The sequence below is a fragment of the Panthera tigris genome, chromosome A1 (assembly GCF_018350195.1).
Source record: "Panthera tigris isolate Pti1 chromosome A1, P.tigris_Pti1_mat1.1, whole genome shotgun sequence".
In the NCBI taxonomy this organism is placed as follows: domain Eukaryota; kingdom Metazoa; phylum Chordata; class Mammalia; order Carnivora; family Felidae; genus Panthera; species Panthera tigris.
Genome location: NC_056660.1, coordinates 21,796,260 through 21,815,729, shown reverse-complemented (window position 1 = coordinate 21,815,729; position 19,470 = coordinate 21,796,260). Strand labels below are relative to the sequence as shown.

General features: G+C 37.5%; 1 protein-coding gene across 6 annotated transcripts in view; it reads right to left on the bottom strand.

Annotated features, from left to right (window-relative positions):
- Positions 1-19,470, bottom strand: part of CAB39L (calcium binding protein 39 like) — a 128,711-nt gene that overhangs the window by 62,038 nt on the left and 47,203 nt on the right. For all 6 annotated transcript variants that reach the window (XM_042967235.1, XM_007097715.2, XM_007097716.2 and 3 more), the window contains 2 exons: positions 17,678-17,819; positions 13,928-14,092 (listed from right to left, as the gene is read on the bottom strand). In XM_042967235.1, the coding sequence (XP_042823169.1) occupies positions 13,928-14,092; positions 17,678-17,788 (276 nt within the window). In that variant the 5' untranslated portion in view covers positions 17,789-17,819. The remainder of the gene's footprint in view (positions 1-13,927; positions 14,093-17,677; positions 17,820-19,470) is intronic.

The following is a 19,470-nucleotide window of genomic DNA, read 5'->3' as shown; positions in this document are numbered from 1 at the left end:
GCCTGACATGGGGCTCGATCCCATGAACTGTGAGATCATGATCTGAGTTGAAATCAAGAGTTGGACACTTAACCGACTGAGCCACCAAGGCGCCCCACCATTCTATTCTCTTAATCTCTTCAGTGCCCCCCTTTTGCTCTGAAAAAGTCCAGTACCTTCCATGATCTGAACCTTGCCTACCTTTCCAGCCACTTCTCTTACTTTTCAATTCCTACTTCAAGTTCTATTAATAACAAATTGCTGTATTGCATACACTTATACACAATCTTTCATTTCTGTACCTTTATTCATGTTGTATTTGTCCTGAATGCTCTTCCTTCCTTTCTTTTCCTAGCTAAATCTTAGTCATCCTGTATTCGGGGCATAGGGGTGCAAGAGCACCTGGTTCTGGGGGTCCCAAACAGACCAGGTTAAGCCACGTGCCACTGACAAAATCCACAAGTAGAGAGATGAGTGAGGGTGACCCAAGAAAGGGATTTATTTTGGTGAGGCCAACACTGGGAAGACAGCAGACTAGCGTCTCAAAGACTGTTTCCAAAGTGCTGAAAATACTTCTAGGTTTATATAAGGAGAATGTGGGACAAAGGTTGGTGGGTACATGTGGGTAAGCTATAAAGATCATTGTCTTGGGGTCAGTCACGTGGGGTCTTGCTGATGTCACAGCAGACCTCATTGCTTGCGGGGATAGTTGTGGTTCCCGCCAAGGGATGCTTTGCCTGCAGGGGTCTTTTGCCTAAGTTAAGAGATAAGCTGGAAAGAACAACTTAATCAATACGAAAGTACAGACAGGTCAAAATGGAGGTAGTCGAAGTCCTCTTTTAATCCTTCAGATTCAGTTCAGGAGTACTCATCTCTGAGATAACTGTTCTTCTCTGTATTACAACAACATCTTTGCCTACGTAGACCAGTAGGTCTCCTCTTTCCTGTCTACCACTACCTCCATCTCTACCACGGTCAACTTATTAAGAAGTGCTTACTCTGTGCCAGGCACTTATAGTAAGAACTTTATATGTATTTTCCAATCCTCATAACAACCTTATAATGTACATCTTATAAGTAAGGAAATTAAGGACTAGTGAGGTTACCTTACTCAGGTGGCATGTGAGAAAGCCACAACTCCATCCCAAACTGATGGAATCCAGAGTCTAGGTTCTTAGCCATCATACTAAGCTGACTCCAACAATGAGCAAAGAACACTGAAATTAATGAATTTCGTCTCTAAAGTCCTCATCACACTGTTAGCTCCCAAGGAAAGCCATATTTCAATGTCCATAGTAGGGACCAATAGATAGCAGCATTCAATATTGACTGTCCTGACTTACTACTTTAGAGGCATAGTCATTTGTAAACCCTTTAGCACAAACAGAGACCACTGAATCTCGCTTATCTATTATTGAGGCACTTTTTTAATAATAAAAGAACTAGGACTCAAAAGGAAAAGAAGACAATAAGATTATTCAATTAATTACTCAATCTTAAAGCTATTAGACATATGAAATGTGCACTAAGGACTGATTAAGAATACTAACATAGAAAAATATTCTTAAAGAATATCTGAAAGGATAAAATATTCTTAAAGGATTAACTTTGTCAAAAATTGGCTTGAGGGCACCTGGGTGGCTCGGTCAGTTAAGCATCAGACTCTTTATTTTGGCTCAGGTCGTGATCTTACAGTTTGTGAGTTCAAACCCCACATCAGGCTGTGCGCTGACAGCGTGGAACCTAATTGGGATTTTCTCTCTCCCTCTGTCTCTGCCCCTTCCCTACTCGTGTGTGCACCTGGGTGTGTGCTCTCTCTCTCTCTCTCGAAAATAAATAAACTTAAAAAAAACTGGCTCGAAATGGATCACAGACTTAAATATAAAACGTAGAACTATAAAACTTCTAGAAAAAAATAGAGGAAAATCCTCAGGAACTAGATTTAGGCATATGATTCTTAAACTTGACACTAAAAGCACAATCTGTAAAACAAAAACAGACTTGTTTAAGACAAGTCTTAAATAAACTTCATCAAAATTCAGGACTTAAGCTTTGCAAAAGATCTTGTTAATAGTATGAAAAGACAAGGTACAGACTAGGAGAACTTCATAACATATACATGACAAAAACCTAGTGTCTAGAATATGTAAAGAGTCCTCAGAACTTTTTTTTGAATGTTTATTTATTTTGAGAGAGAGACAGAGAACAAGCAGGGAAGTTGCAGAGATGGAGAGAGAGAATCCCAAGCAGGCTCCACACTCAGCACAGAGCCCGACACGGGGCTCGATCTTACGACCATGACTGATGTTCTGAGCTGAAATCAAGAGTCAGATGCTTAACTGACTGAGCCACCCAGGTGGTCCCCTCAGAACTTAACAGTACAAAATACAAACCAATTAGAAAATGGGCAAAAGACATGAAGAGATATTTCACCAAAGATCTACAGATGACTACAAGCACATAAAAGATGTTCAACATAATTAGCCATTAGGGAAATGCAAATTAAGACCACCAGGAGAAATTACTACATATACCTATCAAAATGGCTAAAATAAAAAAGTGACAACAGCAAATGCTGACAAAGATGCAGAGAAACCGCACTTGTATACTGCTGGTGGGAGATCTAATATGTATGGTCAATCTGGAAAACGATTTGGCAATTTCTTTAAAAACTTAACATGCAACTACTATATTGGTGTTGCACTCCTAGTATTTATCACAGAGAAATGAAACTTGGCCATGAATGCTCATAGCAGCTTTATTTATGATAACCAAAAGCTAGAAACAACCTAGAAATCCTTCCACAGGTAAATGGTGAAACAGACTATGCTACATCCATACCAGGGGCTCAGCAATAAAAAAGGAATGCTTTTTTTTTTTTTTTAAAGCTTACTTATTTATTATTTGGGTGAGGGGCAAAGAGAAGGAAGGGAGAGAGAGAAACCCAAGCAGGCTCTGTGCCACTAGTGTGGAGCCCGATGCAGGGTTGGATCTCACAAACTCTGAGATCATGATCTGAGCAGAATTCAAGAGTCGGATGCTTAACTGACTGAGCCACTCAGGTGCCCCCAAAAGGAATGAACTTTGATACATGCAACAGCCTGGATGAATCTTGAGGAATTATGCTGAGTGAAAAGTGCCAGCAACAAAAGGTTACACAATCTAAATGTCCATCGACAGACAAATGGGTAAGAGAGATGTGATATATATACACTGTAATATCACACAGCTATAAAAAAGAATAAGATTGTGCCATCTGAGACAATATGGATGGACATAAAGAGTATTATTCTAAGTGAAATAAGTCAGACTGAGGAAGATGAATACCATATGATTTCAGTCATGTGGAATCTAAAAAAAAACCCACAAATGAATAAACAAGTAAAATGCAGTAATAGACCTATAAACACAGAATGAATTCATGGTTACCAGAGGAGAGGAAAGTGGGGGTATTGGTAAAATGGGTGAAGGGGAGTAGGAAAACAGGCTTCCAGTTATGGAAGAAATAAATCAAGACAGCATAATGAAAATAGTCAATGATATTGTAATAGTGATATATGGGAATAGACGGTAGCTACACTTGTGGTGAGTACAGCATAAATTATAAACTTATGGAATCACTATGTTGTACACCTGAAACTAATGTAACATTGTGTGTCAACTCAAAAAAAATTTTTTAAAGGATTACACATTGTCCAGTTACATGATATTCTTGAATTGACAAAATTACAGAAATGAAGAACAGATTAGTGGTTGCTAGAGGTCAGAGGTGAGTGGCTATAAAAGGGCAAGTGGAGGGATCTTTGTAGTGATGGAAAATTTCTATATCTTGACTTTATCAATATCAATATCCTCATCACGTTACTGCCCTATAGTTTTGCAGGATATTGCCATCAGGGAAACTGGGCAAGGTACATGACATTTCCCTGCATTATTTATTATTGCTTTTCTTATTGGAGCAAGCTGGTGGAAGAAAGCAGGGGAAGCGCCCACTAGCTCTTCTGGGCCCTTTGGAAGACTGTAGCCAGCAAGTAGATCCATGTTAATTAAAGGCCAGAACCTCACACAGCAGCTTGTAAAGTATGCATCAAACCCCCTTCCAGAGAAAGACTGGGAGATGGTTGTTTCTGTCGGCTTCCTCTGTGCCTAGCCCGGGGGAGTCAGGGATAGTTACAGCAAGTGCTCATGCACCCGTGAACTGCTCCTTTGTTTGCTAGAGTCCTTTGGGACTCGTGAATGCAAGCCCTTTTAGCTTTCATACATAGGTGATTTGGGGGCCCATCCCTCAGCTGACAGCCTTAAAAGTAGGGGCACTAGATGTGTGGTTCAAACCCTTTGCTCCTCAAAGAGAAGATGGGTGTTAGGATTCCCTCCCAACAGCATGGTGCTATGCCAGTGGGTAGGGTCTATGGCCAGAGTATGTCTCAGCTTTTCCCACTCATTTTGATGTGGGTATTTTCTCAGTTGCTCAATGAGTAGGGATCACTTAGCTGAATTTCTGGGTTTCTCTCAGAGGGAATTCCCACATGTATAACTGTACATTCTGTTTATCCATAGGAGGAGGGAAATTCAGGAGCCTCCTATGTTGTCATCTAAGTCCAGAGTCCCAGAATTAATTTTTTTAAATATTTTAATGTTTATTTATTTTTGAGAGAGAGAGAGAGAGAGAGAGAGAGAGAGAGCAAGCACGAGTGGGGGAGGGGCAGAGAGAGAGCGAGACACAGAATCTGAAGCAGGCTCCAGGCTCCAGGCTCCAGGCTCCAAGTTGTGAGCACAGAGTCTGATGTGGGGCTCGAACTCATAAACTGTGAGATCATGACCTAAGCTAAAGTCAGATTCTTAACTGACTGGGCCACCCAGGTGCCCCATCCCAGAATTTTTTAAATGGTAAAATTTGATGCTGGTTCTCATACATTGCTGGTGAGGATATAAAGCAATTAAATAATACCTGAATGATGTTCTAGAATCTCAAACTGGGAAATCTAGCCTGAGGAAATAATCCTAAGTAACAATGTTAAATACAGAAGAAAAATTTCAGGCACAGAGGTCTTAATCATAGTGGTGATACTATAGAGTTAGAAACAATATGTCCAGAATTAGGCATGCTTACATAAATTATGGTATATGTAACTGACAGAAATAATATCAAAATGTTGGTAATAATTAAATATAAGAAAAATCTATGGCTATCCATTGCTTTCACTTTATTCCGTGGAGAGAAACAGAGAGGGGTGGAAATAAGGGAGAAAGAGAGAGAATTAAGAAAGCAGAAAAGAAAGGGAGCCAGGGAAGAAGAAAGAAGAATTTAAGAAAAGAGTAGTAAGAAAGATAAAAAAAACAAACAACAAAAAAAACACAGGCACTTGGGAAAGCAAATTATATCTTCCTTTAAGAAAAAACACTACATAAAATCCAAATTTAGAAAATTAGAGCTGAGCCTTCAATTTAAAAGGATGTATTAGATGGAGCACCCAGTGTCCCAGTTGGTTGGGTGTCTGGCTCTTGATTTTGGTGCAGGTCATGATCCCCGGATTGTGGGATCGAGCCCCAAGTCAGGCTCCACACCCAACACGTAGCCTGCTTTGGATTCTCTCTCACCCTCTCTCTCTGCCTCTCCCCTGCTCGCGCTCTCTCTCTCTCTCTCTCTCTCTCTCTCTCAAAATAAACAAATGTTTAAAAACAAATAAAATGATGCTTTAGGGTCAGTTGCTCTCATAATTTTAAAATACTAAAAAAGGTTCTAGTATGCTACTTCATGCTATCTCAATTTCATTTATATAGATGTTAAGCAGTACACTTGTATAAGAGGTACAGCTGTAAATATAAATAAAATTTAAAATTTAAAATGAAATTTAAATTAAAAATAAAATGTTTTATTCAAACCATTCTAGACTCTACAGTAATACTACATAATATCAGTCCTCTTTGAAAAGTCATAAGAGCATGTTTTCATACTTCCCAGTGAAATGCCACAAGAACATTTCCATACGGCATTCCAGTGAACAGTAGAAATGAAGCTCCACAGAACTCTATCCAACTTTTACACAGAGAAAAACATTCTTCTGGTTCATTAGCAAATAGTGTGCAAAGGCAAAGGAAGCCCCCTGTGGATAACAAAAACAAGCTCTGATACCAGGAACAGTTTCTCACATCAGAGGAAAGGATCAGAATGGAAAGGATTAGAGAAACCTTAAACAGGTACAAGATGATTAATGATGGTCTTTCCATAACACATAACCTATGCAGATATCCATTCATCACACTAACTAGAGTAAAGCCTTAACTATTTCAAAACCAGTCTTCAGCCAACCATCAGACTGCTAGGTCTCAAGTTCTAGATCTAGAAGTGGTCAGAAAAAAAAAGACAAGAAAATGTTTCATGATAATAAAACAACATCTAGAAATGACCAAAAATGCCTTAAATTAGCCAGTAATTCTAAAATAACATATAATGTAAGTGAACAGATACCAAACCTGAAGAAGCACTTGCGTTAAGCTGGCAAAATCAAAAAGGTCAGCCCTGACGGGAGATGCTCAAAGATTATTTGCAGAATGAATGATACATATGGAAGTATCATCGGAGTTAAATAAGGAAAAAGAAAAAGAAGGAAGAAAGAAGCAATAAACAGCAATCAGAAGTAACTAATGATAAAGAGCACCCTTCGCTGATAACATAAGTAAGAGAAGGCAAATACAGGAGTAAAACAGAGCAGGCACCCACTTTAAAGTTGTAACCATTGACTTGTATACAAGATATATAAAGAATTCTCAAAATTCAACAACCAAATAAAAAGAGGGCAAAAGATCTATATAGACAATTCACAAAGGAAGAGATATGGTGGCAAATGAACACATGAGAAGATGCTCAACAACATGAGTCATTAGGAGGCTGCAAATTAAAATCACAATGATATACCACCAACACTTACATCAGTGACTGAAGTTAAAAACCAAAGCCAAAGCAAACAAACAAAAAATCCAAATACTGCCCAATAATCCTACTCCTAGGTATTTACCCAAGTGAAATGAAAACCTACATTGGCACACACAACTGTACATAAATGGTTATAAAGGTTTTATTTGTAATTTGAAATTCCTCAAATATCCTTCAACTGGAGAATGGATAAATGGTCTGTGGTATATCCATGCAGTGGTATACTACTCAGCGATGAAAAGGAACAAACTCCTGATACACAGGAACAACATGGACGAATCCTAAATGCATTATACTATATGCAAGAAGACAGACTCAAAAGGCTACATTTTGCACGATTCCATTTACACACCTACAAAGGCAAACAATACAGGGACAGAAGATGGACCAGTGGTTGCCAGCAGCAGATGGTAGGAAAAGGAGAGGATTACAAAGGGGCAAGGGAAAATTTGGGGGGTGATGGAATTTTCCTATATCACAGAACTGCATATTAAAAAGAGAGAATGTCACTGTTTGTAAATTATACCTTAACTTTTAAAAAGATGAAACATAATTGTAGCCATTGACTTCTCTCCTCTGTTCGCTTCTTTCTCCCTTCTGCTCCTGTACAGGTTGGCCTTGCGGAGTGGGACGGGGAGAGCTAAGGTGTGTAGGGCAAATGTTTGTACTGACTTTCGGGAGCAGAACTAGATAAGCAGAGCTGGGGGTGGGGAGTATTCACTGCATGGATGAGCGCTTTTGCAGGGGACTAAAATTCAAGCTAAACTAACTTACAGGTACTGGGAAAGTTTCGAAGAACCCAAACACAGGCTAGCTCAGGATGAGTTGCTCTCAAATTTTTTTCAGTATAATTATATTTACCTATGACACGAATCCCATCAAGGATGGCCCTCTATCTCTCTCTGACCCTTTATTTCTCTCCCTATCATCATTCTTCTTTCTGTCTTTTCTGCAGGCTGGCTTCCTACTTTTTTCATTTACATGGTAGGAAACCTGACCATCGATACAGAACTCGCGTGGAATACCATTAGCTCCTGGTTGGAGACTGAGGTTCTACCTCAGTTTTACTTCCAGAATCCTGCAGAATACTGTGGTCCTGTCCCTTTGATCAGATATCCACTACTAAGCCAATCAGCTGTGTGTGGGGGGCAGGGTGTCAAGCCACGCAAAATGGCTGCTCCCACTGTAACCACGTGGGTGGGGAAGGAGCCAGTGTTCCCCAGAAAGCAGAGGGGACAAAACATTCTGTACATTATACATGGCATGAGCAGTCTTAATCTTTATGGCAGGTTACATTGCTTAAAAAGTATAGTAGGGTCAAAGTAAAATGGTCACTGTCTTTATAGGGAGAATACAACCAATTAACATGTTATGCTTCTGATTAAGGGCCTGATTCCAACACCATTTTAAATCACCTACATATTATGTACCTTTATAGGATAAATGCTTCTAAAGTTTATATTCATTATTTTAAGAGGGCATTAGGGTAACAATAACATAAAATTCCATTTAATATGATATAGTATTTCCTCACCTGTAATTGTAAATTCTGTAATTTAATTTGTTTAATGGCAGGTGCAAAATATATAAACAACCAAACAGAATGAAGACCAAGTAGAATCAATGCCCTATACACATGGTAAGCATTTCAAATTATGCATGAAGCATAGTCAGAGTTTATGTCTTAAGGCTTTATGATTTTTCGTTTTTATAGTAATAAAACCAAAGGCGAAGGACCACTTTAAAGAGGAGGCCAGGGAACAGAAAAGGATTTTTAAAAAGGGACAGAAATCTTCAAAAATTTAGGACCATAAAATGGGTTAATGAGAAGCTGATACTGAAGTACTCATTTTGCTGACTTTTATTTAATGTAGCAAGAATTAAGCCTTAGAGATTAAATTATCATGCAGAAAGTTTTCTGCTTCTTTGAACTACTTTCTAATTCAGCCCGAATAGATGACTTTGCATCCACCCTAGTTTTGCAAGGCTCACCTGCCTTTCTTTAAAATGAATGCATCAATAAATTTCATCCTTTGATCTCCTATCACATTGTGTTTCAAAACATCAGAGTCTGAAGCTGTGTCTTGAATAGTGGCCAAACCTCAAAAAACACAGCTCTGAGTTTGATCCTGAGCCCATAAAATCTGAAGATTTGCAATCTCAGCCACAAGTCTTTTTTTTTTTTTAACCTCATAATAATATGCAGAAGTAGTTCCTTTCTGTCAGCAACTTTAAGGCCTAAAGGATTAGATTAAAAATTTATGGCTATAAAGTAATGAGACTTTCTTTTTTTTTTTTAATTTTTTTTAATGTTTTATTTATTTTTGAGACAGAGACAGAGCATGAGCAAGGGAGGGGCAGAGAGAAAGGGAGACACAGAATCTGAAGCAGGCTCCAGGCTCTGAGCTGTCAGCACAGAGCCCAATGAGGGGCTCCAACCCACAAACTGGGAGATCACAACCTGAGCTGAAGTTGGGCGCTTAACCAACTGAGCCACCCAGGCGCCCCATTTTTTTTTTTTTTAATATTTATTTTTGAGAGTGAGAGAGACACAGAGTGTGAGTGGGGGAGGGGCAGAGAGAGAGGGAGACACAGAATCCAAAGCAGGCCCCAGGCTCTGAGCTGTCAGCACAGAGCCCAGCGTGGGGCTTGAACTCACAAACTGTGAGATCATGACCTGAGCTGAAGTCGGCCACTTAACTGACTGAGCCACCCACAATTTTAACTCGAAGGTGTGCCTCCTAACTACCCTTATTTACAAAATAGTAGGATACTCCAGTACTTTCCCCTCCCCAATGGACCACTTTGCTCTGGATTCCTGAAGGAGAAATGGGTTTGTCACACAGTTTCCCAAGGCAGTGCCTGCTACCCAATCTAAGCCACTGCCATGGCCACCATCACTGTTGTCAGCTCTGGATTCTGAACCCCTGCTCCAAGCTCCCCTCAACCCTGTTCCCGGTCCTTCCTCCTGCAGCTAGTTATTTCCTCAACACCCTGTTGCCTCCAAGTATAGAAAACCACCCTTTCTCCTTCACTCAGCATATACTGTTAGTACATAGTTCTTTTATCAAAGGTTTAAAGGTAACAAAGGGTAATTATAGCATAGTGCAGAAACAATTTCAAATTGAATTCTATGAATCGCTATTTTTAAAGGTTTGTCAGAATTCCTGATCATCTTTTTCCTTAAGTCCCTTCTCTCTGTCATGGTTCTGGAATCTCTTTCCCTCACTCCAAAACTTTCCCCTACTTCCATCAATCATAGCCAAAGAGAGGGCATTTCTCAAATTTCTGTTACTTTACTCTGCAAAAGGAAATTTAAGCTCTTCCCTTTTAGTCTTTTCCTTCCAGACATTGCCTAGAGACCTAAACTTTTACAACTAACAAAAAAACCCATCTCGGTGTCTTCTAAAAGTTCACTTTTCTCTGTAAGGAATGTCCCATCCTTTTAGTTTATCTGACAAAAGCTATAGCCCATCCCTAAATAATATCTTTTTCTTCCTGTTATAAACACATACCAGAAATTTTGCAGTCAGATGACTATTGTACTCTCCAAAAACCCCATGAGAGGCTATTCACTTACTAGAATGTTATCATCGCTCTTGAATTATCTTCTAAACAATTTACTAATTCTTCAAGAAAACTGGCTTATTGCTGCATTCAGAACACTTTCCTTTGGTCTAATTCCCTTACCTCTGCTTCAGTCTCTCATTCTCATGCCTACATTCATTCATTCATTCACTCAACCAACCAGTGTGTATAGCATTAGGTGTGGGAAACAGGGTTCTAGTACTCAAGATACTTTCAATCCAGAAGGGACTATACCAGTTCTACCTACGAACCAAGAGACAAGGAGGGCAGAGTTCTGTGTGATTAGACTGAGTTCTAAAGTTAGGATGAATTTTTTCAAGCTCTCACTAGCTTATATGGATACTTTAGGCTTGAGATAGAAAGATGCTGCTTTGCAGGCTGACGGTTAGTACCTCCAGTCCATAGAGATATATAGCATATTTCTGCAAGTAAGCTAATAATGCTACAAATGGTGCCTCCTTCCTGAAAATACTGTATGTCATCAGTGGAATGCTTAAAATTGAACTGTCCTAAATTTTAACTGCTTTTCACTTAGTCAACCAAGAAGTACTTATAACTGTCTATTTTTTTATGGTCTTGAGAAGGACAGCCGCACCTACTGAATATCACATTCATTTATAACAGAGTTCTAGGCATCGTCTTACATCAGTTGAATGGACAAGGTCAAGAAAGAACTGTCAGGTCAATTATACCTTAGTAAAGTTGAAAACAAAAAGAACTGTCTGCTGTTTTATTGCTAACAACAATAGATCTTCATAATGTTAGTTCTGAGTCAACAGTAAAAAATTATATCTAGAATACTACTTTGGAGAAGGGCAAGTATACAATGCATTTTAGACAAAATGTAATCCACAAAAGTAATTTGTTTGACTTCCTTTATTTGAAGAATTAATCTTCACTTACATGGAAAATGAAAATATTCAGAAAGATACTTCTTTCCCTAAGGATTCCAGACAGTAAAAGTTGACTTGATAATGTGTAAGTCAACTTTTAGGCAACTGGATGTCTTAATCCAAAAATATTTTTTTAATGTTTATTTATTTGTTGAGAGATGGGAGGCAAACAGAGAGAGAGAGAGAGAGAGAGAGACGTCAAGCAGGCTCCCCACTGTCAGCACGGAGCCTGATGTGGGGCTCGAACTCACGAACCTTGAGATCATGACCTGAGTCAAAACCAAGAGTCAGACACTTAACTGACAGTCTTGTATAAGTAGTTCTTATTGTTCCTCTTTTGTTATCTAAGCCAACGCTAAGCAAAGTTGCAAGATACCCTAAGTCTGTCTTGATATACTCTTACCTCCCTAATTCTTGGGTAGTGCTTTGAACCAACACTATTCTGTGGCTGCTCAAGACTTTCCTAGTTCACTGGACCTCATGACATCTCATCCCTGACTCATTCTTCAAAACATAACCATCCTTGGTCATATTTCTTCCAGCATCCAACTGCAAATTGGGCTAATCTCATAAACCAACTCAAGCTAACATATTAATTAATCACGATAATGGCTTAATATACTGCTGCTTTGAGGGAAATCAGCAAAACAATAGATTTATAGAAATATAATACCATAATCCAAGAGTAGGGAGTATTTTTCCCATTTATGGTCACTGATTAACTAAATCTAAAATTAAAATAATAAACAAAAAAAATCAAGGGTTATAACAAAAATAAACCAGCTTACATTTAACTTCAGTTTAAGAGAGGAAATAAGAATATACTATCTGACATTTGTGTATAGTCTGTACATGTATTTATTGTTCTTATACAACATGTATTTTTTAAATTCAGTTTAATATTTAAAACTGCTGGAAGTTCATACTTTTCCTATTTTAGAGATGACAAAAGTTAGTCTCAAAGAGGTTACATTACTATCAAATGGCACAGCAGGGACTCTAAACAATTTTAATTCCAAGTATTTTTCCACTAGGCACGACTCGTATAAATGTTCATAATATCTCATTTGAAACTAAATAAAAGAAACATGAAAATACACAGATGCAATGATAAAACTACACTTCATTCCACATATGGCCAGTTTAAAAAGTGAAGAGTAAGATAGGGAGCGCGAGTGAGCGAGCTAGGCAAGAGGAGAAAGTAGGAAAAGAGATTATTGAGCAGAAATGTCAAAGACAGAAGAATAGATAAGGGAAGGAAAGAAAGAAAAAGGCAGGTGTGTCTGAAAGGAAGGATGAGTTGAAGTCTGGACCCTTTGGGGTCCTCCACTCAGTATAGTGTTCAGCCAACACACCTGGCTTCATGTCTCCAGAACAGTCTTGCTCTGCATTCCTCCTCCCCATGCCCTCAGCCAAAAATCTTCCCCTATCTAAGCCATCCAGAGAGCTGTGAGCTAGTATTTCCAAAGATCCCCAGAGCCCTGACCTTATCTTGGTCTAATCACTGTAATCACCATAATTAGTTTTCCTTTCATCTCCTCAGTGAGAAAACTAAAAGCTATTTCAGAAATTTGCATTTTCTTCTATCTCTGAAAATCAATAGAAACCCAAGCACTTAGTAATGGTGGTAACAAAACAGCAAACAAATCAAAGCTAAGACTTCCATCACTCAAACAGCCAATGGCCAAACTTGCCTTACATACAGCCTGTTCACTGAAAAACACTGCTCTCAGGCCACAGGTAATTAAATGCCTATACTTATTCACCATTTAACATTTCTAAATTTTTTTTTTTTTTAGCTCACTTATTATCTAGATAAATGAGGTATAACTGCTTTCAAAATGAGATAAATATCCTATATTACTAGCATTTAACAAACTTCTTAAATCATTGGTATAATACTTTATAACTAAATGAACAGGCCTGAGAGACATTAAGTTTGAATACAGCTTAGGCTCTTAAGTACCTGAGTGACTGCACAAATTACTTATTATCTTTGAACTTTAGGTTCTTCATCAGTAAAATGAGGCTAATCATATAGTAGCAATCACATAGGTAGTTTTAAGAATTAAAGGAGATGAGGGCGTGAGGGGTGAGTTAAATGGGTGATGGGCATTAAGGAGGCACTCTTCTGAATGAGCACTGGGTGTCATATGTAAGAGATGAGTCACTGGGTTCTACTCCTGAATCCAGGACTATACTGTATGTTAACTAACTTGAGAATAAAAATTTAAAAAAAAAGGGGGGGGGGGATTAAAGGAGATGAGTGCTTAGAACTGTATGGCATGTGTAAGCACTCAAAGTTATCTCTTATTATTACTATTATTATTGACCACCAACCTTGCTACCTACCGGCAGAAAACTTAACTATAAGATACATTTTTGCTTTATTAAAGAAATTTTAGAAGTTTTAGAAAAATACTGGGGTTTTATATAATATATGAATGGTAATAATAGAAAAAGTCAAGTATTTATGATCTTGTATACACTAAAATTAAAAAACAGAAGCGTCATCCTTTTACAGATAGTTTACCTCAAAGTCTATCAGCTGTAGGTCAGCAATCAATGTCACCAGCAGGCCACTGTTATAGAGCTCTTGTGCGAGCTGAGCCACGGCTTCTGTGGGAGGCTCCTTGTCATTTGTACCACACAGAATTTCTTTCATTGCTTGCAGTGATTTCGACACTTCCTCAGAAGCCTGGTGAACAAAAAATACACTCATAGTTATGAGGAATGAATATTTTCAAGCTATCAACAAACAAACGAACAAATCTACTTTCTGGATCCTGTTTATTTATGATCAAAGAACACTACAGTTACAAACAAAAAAACACTTTTTCATAGACATTTCTTTTTCTATTTTGGAAAATGTTGCAAAAATTTATTCACATAAAAAATATCTCTAGTATTTCTAGTTAGTCAACATAATTAAAAAACAATCTTCTTTTAAAACATATTCAGGGTCCTTGGGTGGCTCACTCAGTTAGTCATCTGACTCTTGATTTTGGCTCAGGTCATGATCTCACAGTTCATGAGTTCAAGCCCCACACTGGGCTCTATGCTGACAGTGCAGAGCCAGCTTGGGATTCTCTCTCTTTCCCCTCTCTCTCTCTTGCTCCCACTCCTCCCTCTCTCTTTCTCTCTCTTTCTCTCTCTCTCTCAAACTTAAAAAAAAAAAAAAACTTTTAAAACCATACTCATAGTCCAACTTTGCTAGTAATTAACTATAAATTTTACTCTTAAAAATTAAATTGACTGTTTTGAAGACCTATCCTACCAGTAGCTACTTGTCTTTATTCAAAGCATTTGTTAAGGTTTTTCAACAAATTCCTATTACTCTGATTTTTTAACGGACTAAGTAATAAAACTGAATTGTTGGGGCATCTGGGTGGTTCAGTCGGTTAAGCATCCAACTCTTGATTTCAGTTCAGGTCATGATATCATGGTTTGTGAGTTTGAGCCACACGTTGGTCTCTGCACTGACAGCTCAGAGCTTGGAGTCTGCTTCAGATTCTGTGTCTCCCCCTCTCTCTGCCCCTCCTGGGCTCACACTCTGTCTCTCTCTCTCTCCCTCAAAAATAAACATTAAAAAATTTTTTTAAGAAAAAATTTTAAAAATTAAAAAAAAAAATTGTCAAACACACAATTATCAAAACCCATTAAATTTTGTTAATCCACTTATCTCTCCCACATAATCATTGCCTTTTTTTGCTATCTAGGAAACTTAAAAAAAAAATTCTCCATATTTTAAAGAATAATAGGAAAATCCATAGAAGTAGAAAGTAGATTTAGTGGGTGCTCAGGCTTGGGGAAGGGAGAATGAAGAATGACTGCTAACAAGTACAGGATTTATTTTGGGGGTGGTGAAAATGTTCTGGAATTTGATATTGGTGATGATTGTGGAACCTTGTGAGAATACTAAAAATCACTGAATTGTAAATTTTAAAGTTTGCCCTTTAAAGGAGCAAATTATATGGCATGTGAATTTACTCAATAAATCTTTTTTAATTAATGCAGGCGAGCAAAGGAGAACAGGCCAATCAGTTAACAATTTAATTTGCTGAATATTTTAAAAGAAATATAGTTTTATACTTTCAAGTGTACTACTGTAATCATTATAATTGAAGCAGGAAATTAAGAGAATAAGGCAAATTAAATAAAAGTAATTCATAGCAGCATAACACTACTTTAAAAACATAATTTCCAGATACATCTTAAGATCTGACTGAAACAATCCTTAATTTATTAAAGGTTGGAAGTCTCTTCAAAGTGTGAGATTTATTCAGAGAAGAGTACTTTATATTGTACATAGTTTAGAATAATTATAAAGCAAACAGCTATGTGACCATAACACAGGGCAAGAACACAGTATTTTCAGAAACCCTGAAGTCACCTGAAGGCAACCTTTTCAACCTAGAAGAAAATATTTTTATGTCTTTGATGAGCATTTCTTTAGTTTTCTTTATAGTTTTCTTACTTGTGTTTGCATTCCAAAACAATATAGTCTAGTCCTGCCAATTTTGAACTTTTTGATATAGTACCTGTGTCCTTTTATGAGGTGCGTCTTTTACTCAGTATTATGTATGTGAGATTCATCCATGCGGTTGCACGTAGGCAGCAGTGCCTTAAACTTCATTGCTCTCAAGTATTCCATTGATGGCGAGACTACAATTTTTCAGTTCTACCTTTGATGGACATTTGGGCTGTTTCCACTGAGGGGTTATTATGAAGAGCAATGCTATGAACACTCTTATACATGCATCCTGGTGCCTAAGTGCAAGACTATCTCTAGAGTTTGTACCTAGGAGTGGAACTGCAGGTTTTAGCACAGGCACATCTTCATATACGACTGATGATACTAAGCTGGTTTCCAAAGCAGTAACACCAGTTTGTACTTTATCCTTCACACTGGATGAAAGTTCTCATTTGCTTTCCATCCCTGCCAACACTTAATATGAGACATTTTTGCCAAGATAGTGGGTGTATAATAGGAATGTGCTATGGTTTTAATTGGCTTTTTCCTGACTACTATGGAAATGAGTATCTTTTTATGGTTTTTTTTTCCTGTCTTCTGACATTTATATTTACTCTTTTATGGAGGTCATTTCTTCTAAATGGGCCAATATTTGGTTCAATATTATACAACTACACAAGAATTTAAAATACAGTTCTACATCCCTTATAAGATGTCAGATAGAAAATAGATTCCTACATTCCTATAAGAATACAAGATTGTATTATACATTGAGATAGAAAGATACTGTGAACTGAAGAATATTTATTTTATAGATCTCTTAAGTCTTGCCATATACTAGTCACTTTAGAGAGAAATTGAATATGCAGGATCCAACATCCCTTTGAAGGAATAAAATAATAAAAACAATCCTTCCTATGAGGAAACCCTGCTTAGTAGGACCTTTGAAAAATGTTAAAATGAGGTTCACTGTCGTAGAAATTATCAGTTGATCTTTAAATAAAAATGTCTTGGGGTACCTGGGGTGGCTCACCCAGTTAAACATATGACTCTTGATTTTAGCTCAGGTCATGATCTCACAGTCATGAGACCAAGCTCCACATCAGGTTCCACAGTGACAGCATGAAGCCTGCTTGGGATTCTCTCTCTCCCTCTCTCTCGGACCCTCTCCCACTTGTGCATGCCCTGTCTCTCTCTCTCTCTCTCTCTCTCTCTCTCTCTCTCTCTCTCTCTCTCCCTCTCAAAAAAAAACCCCACCAAAACCCAAAAAACAAAAACCATTTTATCCTTCATGTCAGTATAACATTATATTCCATTGTAACCCCTTAGATTTTTAAGCTCTATAGTCTAAAGGGATCCAAGTTTGGTCAGAGGCTCAAGAGAGTGAACTAAGAGTTCAAGGCAACAGACTTAACAATTGCATAAAACCTGAAATAAATTTATTTTTTTTAATTTTTTTTAATATTTATTTATTTTTGAGAGGGAGAGAGAGACAGACAGAGGGTGAGCAGGGGAGAGGGAGAGAGAGACACACAGAATCCGAAGCAGGCTCCAGGCTCTGTGCTGACAGCACAGACATGGGGCTCGACATGGGGCTCAAACCCATGAACTGTGAGATCATGACCTGAGCTGAAGTTGGATGCTTAACCGACTGAGCTACCCAGGTGCCCCGCCACACTTAAATGTATTTATAGAAACTTTATGTGAGCATCACAGACCATATTTGGGATTCTTCATTAAGCTTTTATACTGGTTTTTGGTTTTGGAACATATGCATTTAAAAAATAACATTATTGTTTTAGTTCATACCTTGTCTGTTTTTTTGTCTTGCTTTTCCAAAATGGCCAAATTGTCTTTCAGAGTTTTCACGATTTCTGCTGGACTTTTGTGTGATTTACTAAACAAAGGCATCTTTTTCATCTATAGAAATCTCTTCTTCCAATACAGAATGCTAAAAACAAACAAATAAGCAAACAAAAATCATGAATTTAACTCTTTTTAATTTTTTTCCTGAAGTTTTAAATCAAATTCTGGTCAGTTAACAGTGTAATATTATTTTCAGGTGTTCAATAAATAAAATGAAGTGGTTCAACATTTCATACATCACCCAGTGCTCATCACAAGTGCCCTCCTTAATCCCCATCACCTATTTCACCCATCCTCCCACCCACCTCCTCTCTGGTAACCATGTTTTTTCTCTATGGTTAGGAGTCTGTTTCGTGGTTTGCTGCTCTCTCTTTTTTTCTTCCCTTTGCTTGTTTGTTTTGTTTCTTAAATTCCACATGAGTGAAGTCATATGGTATTTGTCTTTCTCTGTCTGACATTTCACTTAGCACAATGCCCTACATGTCCATCCATATTGTTACAGATGGCAAGATTTCATTCTTTTTTATGGCTGAGTAATATCCCACTGTGTATATATAAACCACATCTTCTTTATCCATTCATCAGTCAATGGACACCTGGGCTGTTTCCATAATTTGGCTATTGTAGATAATCCTGCTATAAATGTTGGGCTGCAAGTTCCAAACTTTGTAAGGAAACTCCATACTGTTTCCAGAGTGGCTCCACCAGTTTGCAATTATTTTAACTCTTAACATGATTAAATTATTATACCAAAATATCTTATAAGTTTCTAATAATCTTAATTCAATAATTTGAAACATTAATATTGATCAAATTAGGGGTGCCCGGATGGCTCTGTTGCTTGAGAGTCTGACGTCAGCTCAGGTCATGATCTCAAGGTCCATGAGTTCAACCTCTGCACTGAGCTCACTGCTGTCAGCACAGAGCCTGTTTTGGATCCTCTGTTCCCCTCTCTCTACCCCTCCCCAGCTCATGCTCTCTTGCTCAAAAATAAATAAAACATTTAAAACAATTTTTTTAAATATTGATCAAACTAAAATGAGTTTCATCAAGTTTTACACCAAATTTAAATACATATAAGTATTTTAAGACATATTTTAAAAACTTTGCCTAATAGTTTTTACTCAGAGTTTAAAATTTTTTTCTACAATACAATGATTGGGGAAAAATCCCAATGGGAAAAGGAGTACTTTTAGAGAACAAGCTGATATTTAAAACTAGTTATTTTAACTGATGAGAGTGATGACAACAGTGATAGATAAAATAAAAATGTAAAACAAAAGTGGGATTAGAATCTACATACTGTGGTAAAGCAATATTTAATGCTACTCCATGACAATCACAAAATTGCAATGTGAAACTATTTAGAATCTGTTCTGTATTTACTCTTCCATATCCAGTTGGCCATACTCACTAAAGAAATGAGGCCTACCACAGTGGAGGGTGAGGAGAGTGAGGAAAAGGAGTATTAATTCTTGTTTTTGAGAACATCTATTTACGTAGAGCAGAGAAAGCTAAATATGGCTGTCATTGCCCTACTTACACTAAAAATGTAAGTATTAGGGAGAAAATTATAATTGAAAGCTTCAGTGAGGAGAGGCATATTCATGTACTTTATAGTTATTAACAAAAACATTTCAAACACTTCAGAAATATGATATAATAAATCAAAGTGTTCCATTAATTAACCACCTAGAGAAAAAAACTTTGGTATATATTCCTCCTGAAATTTTTTA